Below are 18,245 nucleotides of genomic sequence, written 5' to 3'. Positions count from 1 at the left end.
TTTTTACTTAAACCATTAATTTTGGCATGAGATATGAAAAATAAGACCAGGTATTTATATATATAAAAAATTCTGAAAATTTTGGTTTTTTTTTAATTTTTTGATTTTTTTTAATTTTTTTTTAATTTTTTTAGTTGCTTATGTCATTAATGACGTCAGCAAACCCATGCAAGATTTGCCTTTGGGCTTGCCCAGGCTTGTGGCCCCCATCAACTGCCTGGTCTTGCCTTTGTGCGCTGGAGCCAAAAACTGGGCCTAGGCCCCCTTCTGCCCGGGCAAACCAACAGCGCTGGACTTGCTCTAAGAGATAGGACCTCACCTAAGGGCCACATATAAGACCCTCACTAGAATTCTTGCTCGGACATGATACTTCACAATGTCTTTTGTATTTTGGTTACACGTGAATGTGAATGGTGAAAAGGTTAGTAATACATATTCTGCTATTGGAACATAACTATTAATGGAGAGAAAAACGAAAAAAAGTGAGAGAAGTACTTCAACCCTCTGGAGAAAACAATTGTACTATATTAAAGTTGATCAAAATTACAAATCTTTAGCGTTACTGCAAAATTCTCATCTAATTGTCGTCATGACACGATCGACATCTCTTTCTCTTTGGTATCACCATGATCACCATCGTCGCCATCGTCTTCATCATACTTGTAATCAGGAAGTGGTCCTTGGTCAGACTCGATGGCCTCCACATCCATCAATAAGTGCATGAAGTGTAGTTTTATTTGATGAACAGATTTTCCAGGAACAGATGAAGAAACTTTCTCCCACTCCCCTTTTTCGATGCATTCAATATTGTAGGTGGCTATGGCAATCTCGAAGGCTTTATTTTCTTCCCTTGTCCATTCATCAATGGCTCCTGCCATGGCTAGAACTTGTTAATACAAACTGTGCAACCAAATTTTGAGGTGTTTAAGTATAAATAATGGATGGAGGAGGCACGTCTGAGAGATTGAAAAGAAGCGTGATTCAGTACTTTGATTGTAAGATTCACAAGCAAAAGTACTTTATTTTGATTGTCTAAAAAGTAAGTGAAATTGGTAAGTATTTATGTTTGTGTATCCTAGTATTTATAAGGCTGATACTGTGATCATGGTATCTTTCTGAAAGGTTCAGTTTTATTTTTCAGATTAATACAAAAAGGGAATTCAAAATTCAGGTAGCTTTCAAATTTAGGAAAAGAAATATCACTTCATCAAAGTAGTTAATCAAGTATTTCAAATTTATATTACAAGGACAATTCAATGGGGGAGATAAGAAAGAATGTGCTTTACGTTTGATGGGTGGGACTGAACTGGACTATTTCAATTAAAATGGATGAGTTATGGTCGTTGTTTGGTGCGCTGAGACTAGACTTATTAAAGTGGACAACAATCCAACATATTGTGTCTTACAAGTCCCACCTAAAGGGGTGAGACTCATAAGGACTGATTTGCACTCAATTACAATCCAATTCAAGCCGGGCCACCAAATGAGGCTTTAGTTTAAAGTAACATCGAAAATATAAATAGAGATAGAGAGTCGAATGAATTAACATTATATTGTTTGGTGAGGATCTATGGACTTTGTTAGTTTGTCTTCTTTATTCTTTGCTAAGGTTTAGAATCTCTTTTTCTTTATTTTATTTTATTGATACAAACAATAACAAAGGAAGGCGAATTCATAATAGAATTTCGATTGCAGGGTTAACTCAAAATTACTGAAGACTAGTGTGTCAAATTAGGATTAACTCAAAATTACTTGAAGATCATGAATCCCAAGCCCATGATATTTTTCTTCAGGCCCAATATCCAGAAAAAGCATTTACTCAGAGGTAGTCTCGGATCAATGGCGATACACACAAACGCACACCACCTTCGGCTTCAATCTGGGTTCACCCAGAGCACAACAGCCACAACAAAACGCTTCCCTGTCCTGCGTTTTGGCTTCGCATTTTGCCGATTCCAGGTACTCTCTCTCACTCCCGTTAAGAAAAATCTGATGAGCAATTTGTTGCATTAATTTCGCAATTCATTTCCCATATTCTGATTCTCTCTTTCTGTTTTTGTATCCTAAATTTATGATGTTTCTCTCTTTTCTCTGTTTGAATTAGAGGAAGACACATTCTTTTCTCTTTTTTTTCTTATCTCAATTATGCACTTACAGAATTTCAACCAGTAACATAGGAGAAAATGACCCAACTCCTTGATAAACTAAGATGGATCAAATCTTTTTTTTTTTTTCTTTCTTGTAATTTATAGATTTTTTGGGTTGTGCTGGAATTCCAGAAGAAAGCATGGAAGATTCTTATTCTGTTTGCAGTCCCAGAAGAATCCTGAGTGTATCAAAGAAGAGGAGGGCAACAGTGTCTTTTGTGGATTCAGATGATAAGGCTTCTGGGTTTCATGGCCCCAAACCTTCTGAAGTTTATGGCTTTGTTGGTTCCATCACAACTGTTGTGGCTACAGGTCTATTTCATCTACCATGCTTCTTCCTTGAGCGATTTTAGAAAACAAAATTTTCTTTTAATATTTACTTTGGTATTTTTCTGTGAGCAGTTATTTTCTTGGTGTGGGCATATGTTCCAGAGTCCTGGCTACATTCCATTGGGATATTTTACTATCCCAGCAGGTCAGCTTGGTTTCTCTCATGCGTTTGCCAGTTTTTTTTTTTTTTTTAAATTTTTTTTATAAAGATTTTGTTCATTTGGAACTTTGATAATGTTTTGTCATAGCTAGGGGAACTTTATGTTTAAATCAAAATAAGGTTACTTAGATTGGGAAAGAAAAAGTTTGGTCAGTGTTTCTTAATGGAAGAGTTGTGGAGAGAGTTCTAACAAAATCAGCTATGGTAGTGAAAAAAGGGTAAAGAAAAGAAAATTGCTCTGGTGGTGATTTCTATGTGGTAATTTTGTTTTGTCCTTAGTATAAGTGATAGTCTAAACTACAAGGGAGGGGGGGTGTTCTCACACGCACACTATTATGATGTCATGTGGGTTTGAACCTAAGTGCACTAGTTTGCAATTCAAGGCCTTTGAACACTTTTGAGTTAATCTTTGAATTTGTGGTACTATTTTCAGGTATTGGGCATTGGCAGTGCCAGCTTATGCTATGATGACAGTGGTATTAGCATTGGGATTTTATTGTGGCGTCAACTTCATGTCCACTCCCCCCCCATCTTCCTTATATACTGTATATGGTGAGAGTTGATTGCCTCCCTTTTGTGATTAAAGTTTTGGATGTCTTGTTCTGGCTTCAAGTTCATTGTTTTGATAAGTTATGCATAAACTTCCATTCTCTTCTGCAGATGAATTCAGTAGAGATCCTTTGAGCTCTGCTCCAATGGGGGGTGATGATCAGCCTATAGAACCTATATCCGATATCAGTATCGACAGAATCAACCGTTCGATGTTCAAATAACACAAGAACCTTCAGGGCATTGGAAACTTGTACATAACTTTTTTATCTTTTCCCAAGAATGGTATTGAGTTTTGAAATGAATTGGTGACTTGGTTGATCAAAAGGGACTCCATAGCAGGAAAGAAAAATACACCTGGACGAGCTCGTTAAGTAATCTAAAATTATACATATAATCATCAACAGGGAGCTAAAAATTTAACTCGACAAAACATGTAATTTGGCTGGACAAAACAGCTGAACCTATTCGATATATCTTTAAATGGTTCATAGTTGTCCAAGCAAATATGAACGACTGTGATTTAGTACAGCTCTTTTCCAATTAGCAAAGGTAATACAATTTGCAAAGCAGTTAACTCAGCTTCTCGGTACCTAATTAGAGACTGAAGATCACAAGTAGACCAAAAAATCTGAAAAGTCAGGAGTGTGTATTATAGACAAGCACCTGCATGCTGCAGATCTTCCGCTAGTCCGGAAGCCAAACTCACAATTGGCTTCCCTTCCTTGGGGATGACAAAATTTGTAAATTGATTGTCATTTCACCAGAGGCAGAAAACATCCTTGGGGATGATCAAATTTGTAATTTGATTTTCATTTCATCAGAAGCGGAAACCGATATTGTTTATATTTCAGTGATTGCTCTCTCAAGTAAGAACTTCCAGCTTTTCTTGAAATTGGATCCTTGTCATCTGAGAGTTCAACATCTCATGCACTCTACTCTTCAACTGCAGTGCAAAAAGTTGATGTCTGAATTGTAAGTTTACAAGAAAATACTTTCTTTCTATTTAATTTGTTAAGAAACTACAAGCAACAAGTTCATCAATCAAACAGAGCACAATTATTATAGAATGCAAGAGATGAGAATTTTAGTTTCAGAAGGCCAGGCCTAAGGGTGTGTTTACATAAAAATCAGCACAACTAATAGAGAACACAAATGTGCCTTGCAGCAATGTGCCCCTTTCTGTAAAGTTCAAAACATCAAAGCTCAAGGCTTCCGTGTTCAACACTATATCGGAGAGTAACATTATGATATAAAGATTACCTCAGTGAGCCCTACTTCATTTGTCACTGACACATGAAGAACTCCATCAGGACCCAATTTCCGGTACCTTTCCAGCTCAAGATCAGAATCATCACCCTTATCAGTAGCAAATAGCACTGGAGACTTTTGCAACAGATCACATTTGGACACAACATCAAGCCACAGATGCTCGCTAAACCTCTCCTTTATTTCTTTGTATATGACAAACTGCAAGCCGTCATAGAAAAATCATGAATTTAATATATGTGAGAAAGAAAGAACAAACAGAAGAATAGTGACGGGGATCATTTTCTATAGAGGTGGATTACAAAGAAAGAAACTATAGTGATTTGTCTCTCAACCATCACTTAATGTGTTGTGAGCAGTAAAAATCACTTCCATTTTAATTAATTCAACCCAATGCCACTGAAATTGTCTCAGCTCTCAAGCACAGATACAGGAATGGGTACAGCGCTACGATACAGTCAAAAACTAGAATACAGGCACGATAAGGATAAGGCAATTAAAATAATATTATTCTTTTTACTTGGCATTGTTGTGTATGGTCATATTTAATTTAGTATTTTCATACGGTAATAATTTAATTTAGCATTTTTTTGGTAAATATTTAATCTGAAATTTTTTTGTAATTGGTAAATATTAGAGATATCATTTAGGTGGGGCTGCATCTGATAACAAGCAGTCCTTGAGTCGTTTTCAATTCTAAAAAAAGCAGCAGATGGGCTGCATCCTTTTACGCCCACCACCTAAAATGGCACCGTGTAACTGAAATTACTCCTTCGTACTCCCAGTTCCCAACTCTCTCTCTCTCTCTCTCTCTCTCTCTCTCTCTCTCTCTCTCTCTATATATATATATATATATATATATATATATATATATATATATGTCTTCATTTCTGCATCGCCTTCTTCTCTCCCATCTCTCCATCTCTCTCTCCCATGTCGTCTTCTCCTTCTTTGTCAGCCGTATACCGAGCCGTACCCTGTGCGTATCGACTAGGGTTTAGGGTATCGAACCCGTATGTGTATCCGGTATGTGAACGCTGCAATACTACTTTTCTTTTTTGAGTTTTACATACTACTTCTCGATTCAACTATAAAAAAAAAAGAAAAAAAACCTGATCAGAAGGTGAGGTTCCACATTGTCCGGAGAGGTCATGGACATAGAGTATTGCCGTTGGCAGATGCGAGAGCACAGCAAGCGTCAATTTTTCCAGATTATTTCTGTCCTCTACAACACCAAAGAAAAAAAAGATGAAATTTTTTATGCAAAGCACTGTAGCCCAAGAAAGCATACCTCAAAATGACATAATTAAAACCAATAAATGCCAGTCACTTACCATCACATCTCTTGAGCAGCCCAGGAGTGTCTGTCACCTGCACTCAGTTTATACATATAACAAAATTAAGATTGAAAATAAATAATAAAAAATATATATATTCGACCCTAAATATTAGATGAATTGAGCCACCTGAAAAGTTTGATGGTTTGAAATAATGTGACCCATCAGAATTCCTCTTGTTGTAAAAGGGTAGTTGCAAACCTACAAACAATCAAAAGAAAGAAAACAAGTCTTTCATGCTTCATACAGGCAACATATGCTCAACCCATTCAAGAATGGACTATCTATATAGCCAACCACATATACAAAACAAGATATCATCTTTGTCATTGACAATTGAAATTGTGCACACCTCAGGCTTCCCTGTGGAGAGTATGCGGACCAAAGACGACTTCCCGACATTCGGTGCTCCGACAAGACAAAGTGTCGGTGATTCTAGATCAACTACCGGCATTGCTCGCAGAGTCTGCAAATATAACTAGTTTAAAGAGATGGCCTTACCCAACCAAAAAAAAAAAAACTCAATAATCACTCAACAAATCAGAGTTGTAAAAAACAACCATTATAGGTCCCAAAGTGCACTCCTAAACAAGGCATGGATCCATAGGAAAGTTGTTTATAGGTTATACTGACTGAACAAGTAAGAAGCAACCAAATAGTATGAAAATTTAGACAACTGAAATATGATACAAAAGTTCATGAATTAAAAATAAAATATTAAAACATCTTGTTGGCCAAAAGAACTTTAAATAAAATTTTCTTCCAGTGTCTAAAAATAAAGGAAATTGAATGAAACATATTTGACTGACCTAAGTTTTCATAGAATATTCAACTCTATTGGTGTAAGGTTCACAGACACACATACATGCACGTACATCAAAAGTGCGTTGAAAAATCTACACAGTTACTAAACCATCATAATACATGTTACATGGCATGCCTTCCTTAAAATTGAATGAAAAGAATCAATAAAGAAAAACAAAAGCAACTATAGAACTCCAATTTCAGAAAGCAAAGTACCTTGGCTATGTGTAACAAATCATCGACATGTTTTCCTCCACGATTAAATGTCTCTTCAACTTTCTTTATGCCCTGTAGATTTAGTTAAGAGAGTAAATATCTACACAGATGGAATGGAGGTTTCTTTTTGGCTAAAGATAAGAAATAACCTCAGTTAGCCTTTCCTCTGCTTCTTTCTTTGACAATGACTGCCACAGTGTATATGAGAGTTTGTTAAAATCTTTCGTCTTCTAAATCAATAAAAAAATTAATTCCAAGCTTTTTTTGCTTCGATAGGAGAGTTTATTTATTTATTTATTTTTTCAGATAGGAACCTTCAAGAGTGTATTATAGATATAAATTAAACATGGAAGAGTAAAATTCATAAAGTAATCATGGAATGCAGTGTTTGTGTTTCTGGTAACAGAAGATGCAAGTAATCCTCAAAAAGCTAATAAATGAAAAGGATATAAGAAGCTTGAAGCAGGTATTGCATCATAAATCTTAAAAACCAAGACTTCTACCTTAGCACAAAGAGATGCATGTTCTTTTCCAACAGAAACAACCTTCTTCCTCAGAGAATCCACCTTTCCCAACACCTGTAATTATCAAATTAAAAAGTTGAAGTACGACAAGTTGAAAAGGGTCTAAAAGATTATACCTGTCTGCATTCTGTTAGTGTAAAAGGAAACATGAAAATACCAATAAAACTCATATTTTTACTACAGAAAAAAATTATTTCAATCAATTTTTCATTATACTAACATCCTCAAGTTATTCCGAATGGAAATTGGCCACAATTTTCTCAGGATATACCTCTTCATAATTTCCATCCCCAAGAGTTAATTCAATAAGAGATCGCTCATAAGGGTGAAGATACTTTTTATTTGGAAAATTCTCTGAATAAGTTCTCAAGGGCACTGCTAATTCCTGAAGATGGAAAAGAAACCTAGTCAGTCATCATTGAATAATATAAAAACATCACAATAGAAAATATAATAAAATGACAAACTAAAGTTGAGAACAAACTTTCATCAATGCATCAAGTTGCTTTGCACCTCTATTTCTTTCCCGCTTTGCAATATTGGCAATACCTGCAACATAAAGAAATTAAAAATCAGGGCTAGCAGCAGGTCCTATAAACAAAGTTCCGTCCGACTTGAATCTAATGTTGTTCTGTCAATTTTGATCTAAAACACATGCCCATAACAAATACCCTTTGTTGGTGAAATCCTCTTAGCCTTTCTTAGTGCAGAATACAGAATGTCAACAGATGGCATCACCATGGGTAGCTTTTGGAATGCACCAACTCCTTCAAGATTTTCTGGTGATTTGTCCTACAATTACAACATTGGGACCATGGTAGCCATAATTACTTTTTCCAAAACTTTAGTCTCAAGAAATCTTAATGACAAAAGATTGCACAAAGGTATGGATCACAAAACAAAATTACACCAATGAAGGGAAAAAAATTGGTACATGTGTGAAACTTATTTAAAATGAGAGAACAATGCCCTTGCTTAAACACTAGAATATCAAAGTAACCCAAACAATAACAATCCACTAACATAAATGGCATGCAGATCTTAAAACTAGCTAAAGTTGTCAAGGTCATTTTAACTGAGGTGTAACGCCATATGAATTAACCAAATAATCACAATCAAACTTCTTTGCACATACAACTGTAGTTACATTCTAAAATTTAATCAAACATGGATATTTCAACCTTGATGAATTAGTGAGCTAAACACCCCCAACTCACAAAATCTATGCAGGCATTATACTCTTGTTGTTAGCAGACCAAACACTGTGAATTTGTCAACTACATCGATTATTTACTTATAACAAAATCGTCCTTAATATTCCTGCAACCTACCTCATGAGATGCACACCTTGGAAACCTTTTTTTTTTTGGGGGGGGGGGGGGTGTGGTTTGGGGTAGGGTGTGTGAGAAGGCAGGCTAAGCCCAAAGAAAACAAACAAACAAAATAACTACTGCCCTGTGATGAGATTGACCCCGTAGATCAGAGTCCAAAATACAAACTAAAGAAGCAGGAAAGTCAGCCATTCTTTTCACTCCAATAACTCCATTCCCTATATGCCAGCAACTTCTAAATCCCAAACGTCAAAGGCATAGTTCAGAATGGTTCTTGATCAAAACCCATATCCCTCTCTGACTGCTCCAGAAGGGCATACCTTATTGCACTCAGTCATTTGATGCTTGAATCCTGCATCTCACATAAGATTTCACCATGCCCTGATACTTATTCATGAGGTCACTCCTACTTCTCACACTTTTTGTCATCCAACAAGAAAATGGTAGTAAAGAAATAATGAGGGATGGAATTCACACATAATAGTAAAGACATATACAGTTACTTATATGAACACAGTAACACTATTTAATGACTCCATTCTCTTGTTAAATATTTCCGTTAAACTACGAAAGTAATGATAATACATCTGCTTCCTTTTTTCCTTTTTAGTACGAAGTTTTTATTTCATATCAATTCTTGCTTTGCTTCATTCGCTATTCACTATATCCTCATCTTGCTATTAAACATGCCCTTAAGACCAAAATAAATACACATACCAAAGAGAAATACCTTCGGTTTGCTTTCTGGTTTAACCAAGGCTGTGGGTACATAGCTTCCCTTGACAACTTCATATGCGGAAGTTTGTATTTCCTTAGAGAAGCACAGGACTGGATAAATTCTGGCACTAGGTATCAAGTAAGGACCTGCACTAGGAGGGTAAACAAATATTTATAATTGGTGCAAGTCATTTAAGTTTAAAATGAATATGGTAATCACGCACCAAACCAAAAGACATTTAATTTCTCAAAATAGTCAGGAACACAACGGATATTGAAAAGGGGAGAAACAAATAACTTAACAGAGAACCCCAATAGTTAAAGGACAGATTTTTCAATTTTATGAAACGCAAATTTCTATGATTTCCTCAACCTTAAAGCTACCAGACGTGGATGGGTTTCATAAAAAGCTAAAATAGTGTTCAGGGTCGGGCCCAGACTGGTGGAAAACAAAGAGTTTAGAAGAATTGCTTGAGATTGCAATGGAAATGAGCTCGTGAATGTCAAAATAACAATGCAACAAATACAGTGGTAGATAATGAATAATTAACAGCATAAATCAAGAAGGAAAGTGACAGAGAGTTTAAAGCAAGGCAGACATACAGTAGAGTTTATACACATAAAAAATGGAGGGATTTTTCTTGTTTTGACGATAGGAAAGTGAGAGAGAAGATAAGGAGAGAATGATGGGCACCTTTGGAAAATTTAGAGCTTCTGAGTAGTAATCCGTTTGGATTCTGGCACAATTGGAAGAGACTACAAGCCCTGCTCATCCTCCTCTCTCCTCAGTCCAGCAGCTTCTGAAGAATTTGTTTTAGCTCTGGTAGAGCAAAAGAATGGCCAAGTAAGAGAGGTTTTTGGGGTTTATCGAGTGTTTTGAGAGAGTTATCGACTTTTCTCATAAATGTATTATTTTCTTATTAAAAAAATATTTATAATCTTAATCTTGCATCTGAATTTCTACGTTTAATTCTCTCCTCTATTAATGTCACTTGTATAATTTTTTTTTTAAAAAGCAAGGATATGCCACTAAAATCATACAAAGCTTACACATGATCAGTGACACAAAATTTTAAAAATGAGACAGGTTAAATTTTCCTTATAAGTAAACTGTTAATTTTGAACTGGACTAAACCCTAAAACTTATATACTAACTATAAGAATAAAATAATAAAACTCACCTGGGCTATAGGTGCATGACCTAGGTCCGTCCCTACACGTGATTGAATTTATAGTAGGTATTTTTGGCATGTCAATCCCAAATGTGATAATTTTTTTTTTTCCAAAATGTAATAGTTTACTTCTTTTTTTCAACCTTGGGAGCCGTTTGATAACCATTTTAGTTTTTAGGTTTTATTTTTCCACAACTAAAAATTAAAAACTTGTTCGATAATTAATTCCAATTTTCAAAGAAAGTGAAATCTGAACAAAAGTTGTATGGTAATTGATATCAGTTTTCAGTTTTATGTGAAGCTCGAAAATGGAATTCTTTTTGGAGTCAAATTGTGAATTTGAGATTATAGAATGAAAATGCATGTTACAAAGAGTTCATAGTATTTTTTCGGTGAATCTTTTGAAATTAGGATGGTTTTTTTTTTTTGGGTGGTGAATTTAGCCTAGTGAAATTAGGATATGGAGAGTTCATTGTTAATGCATAAACACAGAATTAGAGTTAGTAGTAGCAACTTGGATTATTGCACGCTTGTTGGAGCCTCTTTTGTTCAATTTTAAACATGTTTAAAGGTTCCTATTACATGGAAACTTAAACAGAGTGTCAAGGGAATTTTGTTCATTAATCTTCAAGTAGTCTGCTTCCTGTCTTTTAAGGTAAGCCCTCCATAACACAATTTTTTGCCTGATTTTTCTAGTGCAATCACAATCTCAGCTAGCCAGTCGCCGCAAATATTCGTCACTGTCCGGATAATATTCCTACTGGTCAGGACATACTCGTGGTAAACAATCCACTCTGGCTTGTGATCCAAGCAACTGGACGGATGCAGGTGTACAACTTGGTTATCTTTCACTGTGCTGTAGTGTCCTATGTTGCTTTCCAGGTGAGCCACCTGCATGAAATATCCAGCCAGCAAGGCCTTTCTTATGTTGATGTAGTAGTCCCCACTCTTAAAATCAGTGCTGCATAACTTGAGATTGAACCGAGCCATAATTCGTGCTAGCTGCTGCCGAACATTGTCTGCAGCCTTCAATGCCTTCTCATTGACAAAGTTCTGATAGCACCACACAGGATCCTCATTGTTCTTCTTGTAGGCGTGGTACACATTGAGAAGCGTTATGTGATCTCCATCCATGTGACCAAACTTTGCTTTCGCTTCGTCTGCAGCTTTTCGAGCCTCTCTAGGCCTAAGAAAACAATTAGGTACTGAGAGCATTGAACAGATTGACAGGATTTCATTCGAGCAGTGAAATCCGGGGCTCATGATGAGCATCTTTGACATCTGAGGGTCTAATGGGAACTCGCTCATAATCTCCCCCAGCTTGGTCAAATTACCCTCGTCATCCAATGCTCCCAAAGAATACAAAACCTCTAGTGCTCGCATCAATGTCTCAGGAGCAGGAGGGTCCATGAGATCAAAATGAACCAAGTCATCAATTCCTAGTTTCTTCAAAGTAAGCACTGTATTTGCAAGGTTTGATCTCATTATCTCTGGACATGTTTGTGCTTCAAGATGATTATGGAAACTTTTCTCAGTGTAAAGTCTGAAACATTTCCCCGGTCTAGTCCTTCCAGCACGCCCTGCCCTCTGACGCGCACTGGCCTTGGAAATTGGAGACACCAACAATGACTCAACACACCCTCTTGGGCTATAAACTTTCTGTTTAGAAAATCCTGGGTCGATAACATAAACGATTCCATCTATGGTTAAAGAAGTTTCAGCAATGTTTGTTGACACCACAATCTTCCTCCCAGAACTTACTGGCTCAAATATTTTCTGCTGCACAGCTGGAGGCAGAGTTGAGTACAGAGGCAACACTTTGACAGGACCAGACTGATCCCCCAATTTTGCAATTTCTTTGTCAATTTTGCAGCATACAACTTCAATCTCTTCCTCCCCAGTTAAAAAGACAAGTACATCCCCTGGACCCTCAAACATATGAATCTGCACAACGGTTCGAATTGTTGCCTCCACATAGTTCTTTTCGGGTTCCTCACTGTAAAGAATTTCCACTGGATGAAGCCTGCCAGGAACTTTCATACAATGCGCACCACTGAAATAGCCCTGAAATTTTTCGGCCTCAAGAGTAGCGCTCATCACAACCAACTTCAAATCAGGCCTATTTCTCAACACCTTCTTGAGAAGCCCGAAAAGAACATCTGTTGCTAATGTTCTTTCGTGTGCCTCATCCAGTATTATCACCTTGTACCTTTCTAACAGGGGATCTGCCATTGCCTCTCTTAAAAGCATACCATCTGTTAAATACTTCAACATTGTTTTAGGGGCACTGCTGCAGTCTTCAAAACGAATAGTGTAGCCAACCTCTTCTCCTATCTTCACATCCATCTCTTCAGCTACACGACGAGACACTGACATTGCGGCAACTCTACGTGGCTGCGTGCACGCAATCATCATCCTTTTACCATCCGGAGTTTCTGCATTAACATTTTCCAAAACAAATTGAGGGATTTGAGTGGTTTTACCGCTACCAGTCTCACCAACCAAAATTATAAATTGGTTGGCCTTAAGAGCCTTCAAGAACTCATCTTTCTGTTGCCAAACTGGCAAAGTCTTTCTCTTCTCAAGGATCTCATAGTAGCTCTGGGAATACGGCATTCCAGTCCACGGATTGATCACACTGCTTACCACCGCATTGTCCTTCATTGTGGCTCCTCCACTGCCGTCTGATTTGCTCATCTTCGCTGATGATGAGACCACCATGTTAAACAAGCACACCTTCCTCTTCCTCTCCATACTCATCAATAATGCGTTTTGTCTAGAGTTGGAGAGTCAGTTTTATACAATATGGAGGTGGAGAATCCATGTTCTTGTGGGAATAGGATTCCTGGAGAGACTTGAAGAACCGGAGTAAAAAAGAAACCACAGTACGTATATATAACTATAAAACTTCTGCTCACGTGCCTCTGTTTGCAACAAGTGCAAGCAAGCTACATTGAATACCTATACGTATTAATTGAGTTCTTCACATTGTATACGAAATACGAATTCAATGATATGAGTAAAAAGTTTATCAACTTCAAAAGGTTTTGAAATATGTTTGGGAGAAGGATTTAAAATCTTTCCGTTTGGTAAAAGGATTTTAAAAAGGATTTAAAATCTGTTTCAAGCAAGGATTAGAAGTCTTTGAATTCCTGATTGCCTTGGTGCCAATAAGCAGCAAAGTGTGTTATATAAACATAATAAATTGGAATGACAGAATAAAAACCATTTATCTAAACATAATAATGTCATTACCTCAATCTTGAGATGATGTTATTTGAATTTTTTTTCTTGGAAAAATTAAGCTTTTATTCATAAGTCATCGAAAGAAGAATCGTTTGAGATAAGTCAGAACAAAAAGAACAGATTATATTAAGGTACAAGAACATAAGCATAATAAGGCTTATTAACTAGATAGATACTGTCTATTGGTGCCTCATCAATTTGAGTTTACAGCTTTTGTTCCTGTATTATATGTAATATGTTACTGCCATTTCAAGTTGCAACTGTTGTTGCCTCTGCCTTCCTCTCCAACTCTTCCAGTGCTTCCCACAATTTTGGGTCCTCAAAATCTTTAATAACGAAAGAGGCTCCGGCATCAGTCAACCATGTCTCGGGATTCCTTGTGCCTAAACCAACTACTGGCATTCCAGCTGCTACTCCAGCTTTCACTCCAGAAACAGAATCCTTAACCACCCAAAAAAACAAAAAAAAAAAGGAGTGCAAGTTATATCAAAATTTACTCAGGAACATTATCGTTATTCGTTAATTCAAAGCAGACAGTCCTTAAAGACAAACCTCAAAGATGAAAGCATGCTCATGAGACACTTGAAGTGTTTCAAGAGCCTTCAAGTAAGGGTCAGGAAATGGTTTTGCCCGTGTGCATTCGACTCCGATAACAAGAATTTCAAAGAAATCCGAGAGCCCCAAAGATGATATCATTAGCTCGCCACTAGCTCTTGGAGAATTTGTTACAGCAGCCCTTCTGAAGCCTTGATTTTCGATCCACTTGCGCAACTTATCCAGACCCTTGACAGGCTCCAATTGTTCAGCTGCCAATCTGCATATGTCCTTTATTAAGTCAGGTTCAGGAATAGAAGCAAAACTTGAACACTATGGAAATGTGTGCCAACAAACTATCAAACTAGACTATTGATAGGTAACACAACATGCTTGATATATATAAATAAATATAGCAAACCATTATGTAGCAGCAAATACCATAAATGAGTGATCAAGTATATAATATATGACATAATTTCTTTTAAGTTACCTCCGGAACATGGCTTCCTTGTCGTCCAAAAATTTCCTTGCTGTTTGGAGATCCCAATCATGAAAGACGGTACTGCAAAGATACTCATTGTTCTTTCCACTAAAATTTTCACTGTAGAATTCCTCAGTGATAGGAATCCCTCCATTAAAGCCTACCTCTTGAAGCATTTCACGGAAAGCATAGTAATGGAGGGGATCTGAATCACACAATGTTCCATCAATGTCGAATAGAATTGCTTCGAGAGGAGCAATAAGGACAAGAGAACATTTCCTGCCATCACAAAACAGGAGGAGGATTAAGGCCAGCAGAGAACAACAAAAAATTTGAACATAAAGAAAAAGAAAACAAGATGATTGTCTGGACAAAAAATGCTTGGACTAATATAGTCCAGAGTATGATTATGCTATAAAGTCATACGCAACATACTGAATTTTCTAGCTTATATTATCCAAAATCTACAATCAAAGGTCAAGATACAGATTCAACAAATGGAAAAGAAGAATACTGAATTTTCCATCTTTAAAATCAGATTAAGCATGCACTGAGGATTTAACAATGGTCGATCCCCAGTTGAACTTTAAACATGCACCAACGATGAGCTTGCGAAACGAGCAGCTTCATGTGCAAAAAAGAAAATAAAAGAAAAGAAAAGAAAAAAAAGCAAAGCAAAGCAAAGCAAATCAAAGAAAAGAAAAGCAAAGAAATACCTATCGAGTGGGAGAGGAGTTGATGAAATATTGGACATCGTTGGTGGTGGTGGTGGTGAGAGAGGTAGAAGTTAAGCTAAGTCGCGTGAGGTTGCAACTATGATATATAGTTTTGTTTTTCGGCAAATGGCATGATCCTTTATAAGTGGTCAGAAAAGAAGGTGGGGGTATTGGAACTTTTAATATCAACATATTTTATTTTTTGTCAAATTTAATATCAAAACATTAAATCCAGGTGAAACCGACTCCTTTTTTTTTTTTAACCAAGGTTTATAAACTGACTCTATATTTCTTACAGACTTTTACTCTTTCACTTCAACAAGTTTTTATAATTGGTAAAGCATAAATATAATATTACTGTATTTTCTCAAGATTTTACATAATGTCTTTTTTTTTAATGTTTATACATGTTTACTAATCTGTAATTAGATGAGGAGAAAATGAATTAAGGAGGAGTTAGAATCCGGATTCCATTGAAGTTGTTTACTAAACTAACTCGAATCGGGTAAGGAATGATACTGATTTCTTATAAGTTGTTTACTAAATCCCCATAAATCGGAATTGAAACTCATATGATTACTAAAATGCTCTTATTCTAAATAAATTATTTTATATGCAAATTTTTGTTGGGTTAAAGTAAATGGTAAATTAAAAAAATATATATGTGAAGGGTATAATGGATAGAAAAGATAAATTACTTATGGGTTAGTTCTCTAGAAATTAGAATACCTCCCCACGCAAAAGTCAATTCCTCCAAAATCAGGAATTATTATACTTTCATTCCTTGATGTGAAGTAAAAGCATGAGTAATTCGTAATTGGAATTTAACTCATTTTATTATTACAGATTAATAAATATGTCAAGTTGAACTAATGGACATGTCCTTTATCAAAGAAATAAATAAATATATATATATATATATATATATATATATATATATATATATATATATATATAATCTGGCTTGCAGAAGGATGGATAATGTATATATGGTCGAGTGACATCCCTTATCTTGATGCGAAGAAGCCAATTGTGTTACATTAGAATAATAAACCTGTCTTACAAGTACATTAATTCATCTTTTTAATCTCCATAAATTTCCACAAACATTAATAATAAAAAATTACAAATTTGAAGGAAAACTAACATGTTGCCGAATGAAAGAATGAAAGTGATGGCATTATAAAAGCAGCTTCACTTTTGTTGGGATTACTGTCACTTTTTAAAAAAGCAGCTTTTGTTGTGCTTTGAAAATAATCAGCTGTAAAGTACAGCTGTTCCATGTTTGGTAAACAATATTTTTAAAGTGTTGTTAGTATAAAAAGCAATGTCAAAACCGTTTGGTAAATTTTAATATAAAACTTTTGTAACTGTGAATAATAACTAAAATAGACATAATGTTGAAAGTGTTATGTGCTAATCATGTGGTGGTTATGGTGGTGGTTGTGATGAGAGTGGAGGTGGAGATGGAGGAGGAGGAGTTGTTGGTGGTGGTGGTGGTTGTGGAGGTGGAGGTGGAGATGAAGGTGGTGGTGGGGGTGATGATGAAGGTGGTGGTAGTGGTGGAGGTGGAGGTGGTGATGGTGATGAAGGTGGTGCTAGTAGACGAGGTTATTTTTAAAAATTAATAATGTTATTATGGGAATTGAAAAAAATTCATTAAAGATTCATTTCTGCTTCTTTTGAAATCAACTTTGAAAAGCAACATAGCAGCTACTTTTAAAAGCTACTGTCAAAAGGCCATTACTTTTAAAATAATCAGGATATTTTATTTTTACCAAACACCTTAAACTACTTAACTTTAAAGTGAAGCAGGTTTTTGGCGAAAAAAAAAGTAATCCCAAATGGGGCCTAAGAAAGTTACTATTAGCCACATTTTTTAAATAGAAATAAGCACACTAAAATCATCCAAAATAAAGAAAAAAAATCATGGAAATTAATAATTTGTGAACAAGTCAAGAAGTGGACATGATTTTGGTGGATACATGATTAAATTGCATGAAAATCCATTACATCATACATGAAACTCAAAGTACCATACGTATGTGATTAAATTAATTTGATCATATACCATTTGTTGAATTGCAAAACAATTTCAAAATAAAATGCTGTACATACAAAAAGTATATGTAGTATTAGGCAACATATTAAATTTTCTAGCTTAAATATATTATCCGAAATCTAAATCAAAGGTCTCATCTCAAGTATATTCAAGATTCAACAAAACATACTGTTTAAAATCAAATTAATTTTCTTGCACTGAGGCTTTTAACAATGGTCAATCCACATTTTAACTTCAAACACTGAACAACAATGAGCTTGCGAAACGAGCAGCTTTCTGTGCAAGAAAATAAAATAATTAAAAGCAAAGAAATACCTATCAACTGGGGATGGAGTTGATGAAATATTGGACATCCTGGTATAACTGGTGGTGAGAGATGTAGAAGTTGAGCTGAGTCCAGTGTGGTTTTAGATAGCTATGATTAATGTCAACGTATTTTAGTTTTGGTCAGGTTTAATATTTTGAAATGTTAAATCCATGTAAGTGAATGAAAACGTTTAACTACAATCGTACATTTACTCCTGCATCCTAGGCCCTAGGTTCGATTCCCCCTCTCTCTAAATATCGCTTTGTATAATATAAAAAAAGTATTTCAGTCCAAAAAGAAAGGTAGATTTTAGTGAACGCGACTGCCATGTGCCCATGTC

The 18,245-nt window shown here is 35.8% G+C and overlaps 3 protein-coding genes and 1 pseudogene across 4 annotated transcripts; 1 reads left to right on the top strand and 3 right to left on the bottom strand.

The window, feature by feature from the left end:
- The first annotated feature begins 1,665 nt into the window (after positions 1-1,665).
- Positions 1,666-3,491, top strand: LOC110771808 (phosphatidylinositol N-acetylglucosaminyltransferase subunit P-like). 2 transcript variants are annotated; one of them, XM_021976161.2, is made up of 5 exons: positions 1,666-1,959; positions 2,280-2,459; positions 2,550-2,622; positions 3,071-3,189; positions 3,298-3,491. In XM_021976161.2, the coding sequence occupies exons 2-5, from the start codon at positions 2,288-2,290 to the stop codon at positions 3,408-3,410; spliced, it is 477 nt and encodes a 158-aa protein (XP_021831853.1). In that variant the 5' UTR covers positions 1,666-1,959; positions 2,280-2,287; the 3' UTR covers positions 3,411-3,491. The 2 variants fall into 2 exon arrangements, with proteins under 2 accessions (XP_021831853.1, XP_021831852.1); XM_021976160.2 differs by having other exon boundaries at positions 1,670-1,959; positions 2,253-2,459.
- A 484-nt stretch (positions 3,492-3,975) lies between these two features.
- PDE318 (P-loop containing nucleoside triphosphate hydrolases superfamily protein) lies at positions 3,976-10,276 on the bottom strand. The gene is made up of 14 exons (XM_021976157.2): positions 10,079-10,276; positions 9,398-9,531; positions 8,008-8,128; positions 7,821-7,885; positions 7,608-7,721; positions 7,316-7,390; positions 6,962-7,000; positions 6,813-6,884; positions 6,145-6,258; positions 5,922-5,993; positions 5,790-5,826; positions 5,568-5,680; positions 4,450-4,656; positions 3,976-4,132 (listed from the first exon to the last, which is right to left on the bottom strand). The coding sequence occupies exons 1-14, from the start codon at positions 10,155-10,157 to the stop codon at positions 4,052-4,054; spliced, it is 1,323 nt and encodes a 440-aa protein (XP_021831849.1). The 5' UTR covers positions 10,158-10,276; the 3' UTR covers positions 3,976-4,051.
- Positions 10,277-11,097: 821 nt separating this feature from the next.
- Positions 11,098-13,529, bottom strand: LOC110771806 (putative pre-mRNA-splicing factor ATP-dependent RNA helicase DEAH2 pseudogene; annotated as a pseudogene).
- Positions 13,530-13,907: 378 nt separating this feature from the next.
- Positions 13,908-15,671, bottom strand: LOC110771792 (haloacid dehalogenase-like hydrolase domain-containing protein Sgpp). The gene is made up of 4 exons (XM_021976143.2): positions 15,537-15,671; positions 14,830-15,099; positions 14,355-14,616; positions 13,908-14,243 (listed from the first exon to the last, which is right to left on the bottom strand). Exons 1-4 carry the CDS (start codon positions 15,572-15,574, stop codon positions 14,052-14,054), a joined length of 762 nt encoding a protein of 253 aa, XP_021831835.2. The 5' UTR covers positions 15,575-15,671; the 3' UTR covers positions 13,908-14,051.
- Positions 15,672-18,245: the final 2,574 nt, after the last annotated feature.

This window comes from Prunus avium, chromosome 2 (assembly GCF_965620075.1).
Source record: "Prunus avium chromosome 2, drPruAviu1.hap1.1, whole genome shotgun sequence".
NCBI classification, from domain to species: Eukaryota; Viridiplantae; Streptophyta; class Magnoliopsida; order Rosales; family Rosaceae; genus Prunus; species Prunus avium.
Note: the sequence above shows the minus strand (reverse complement) of the source record. Positions and strands in the feature narration are given on the sequence as shown.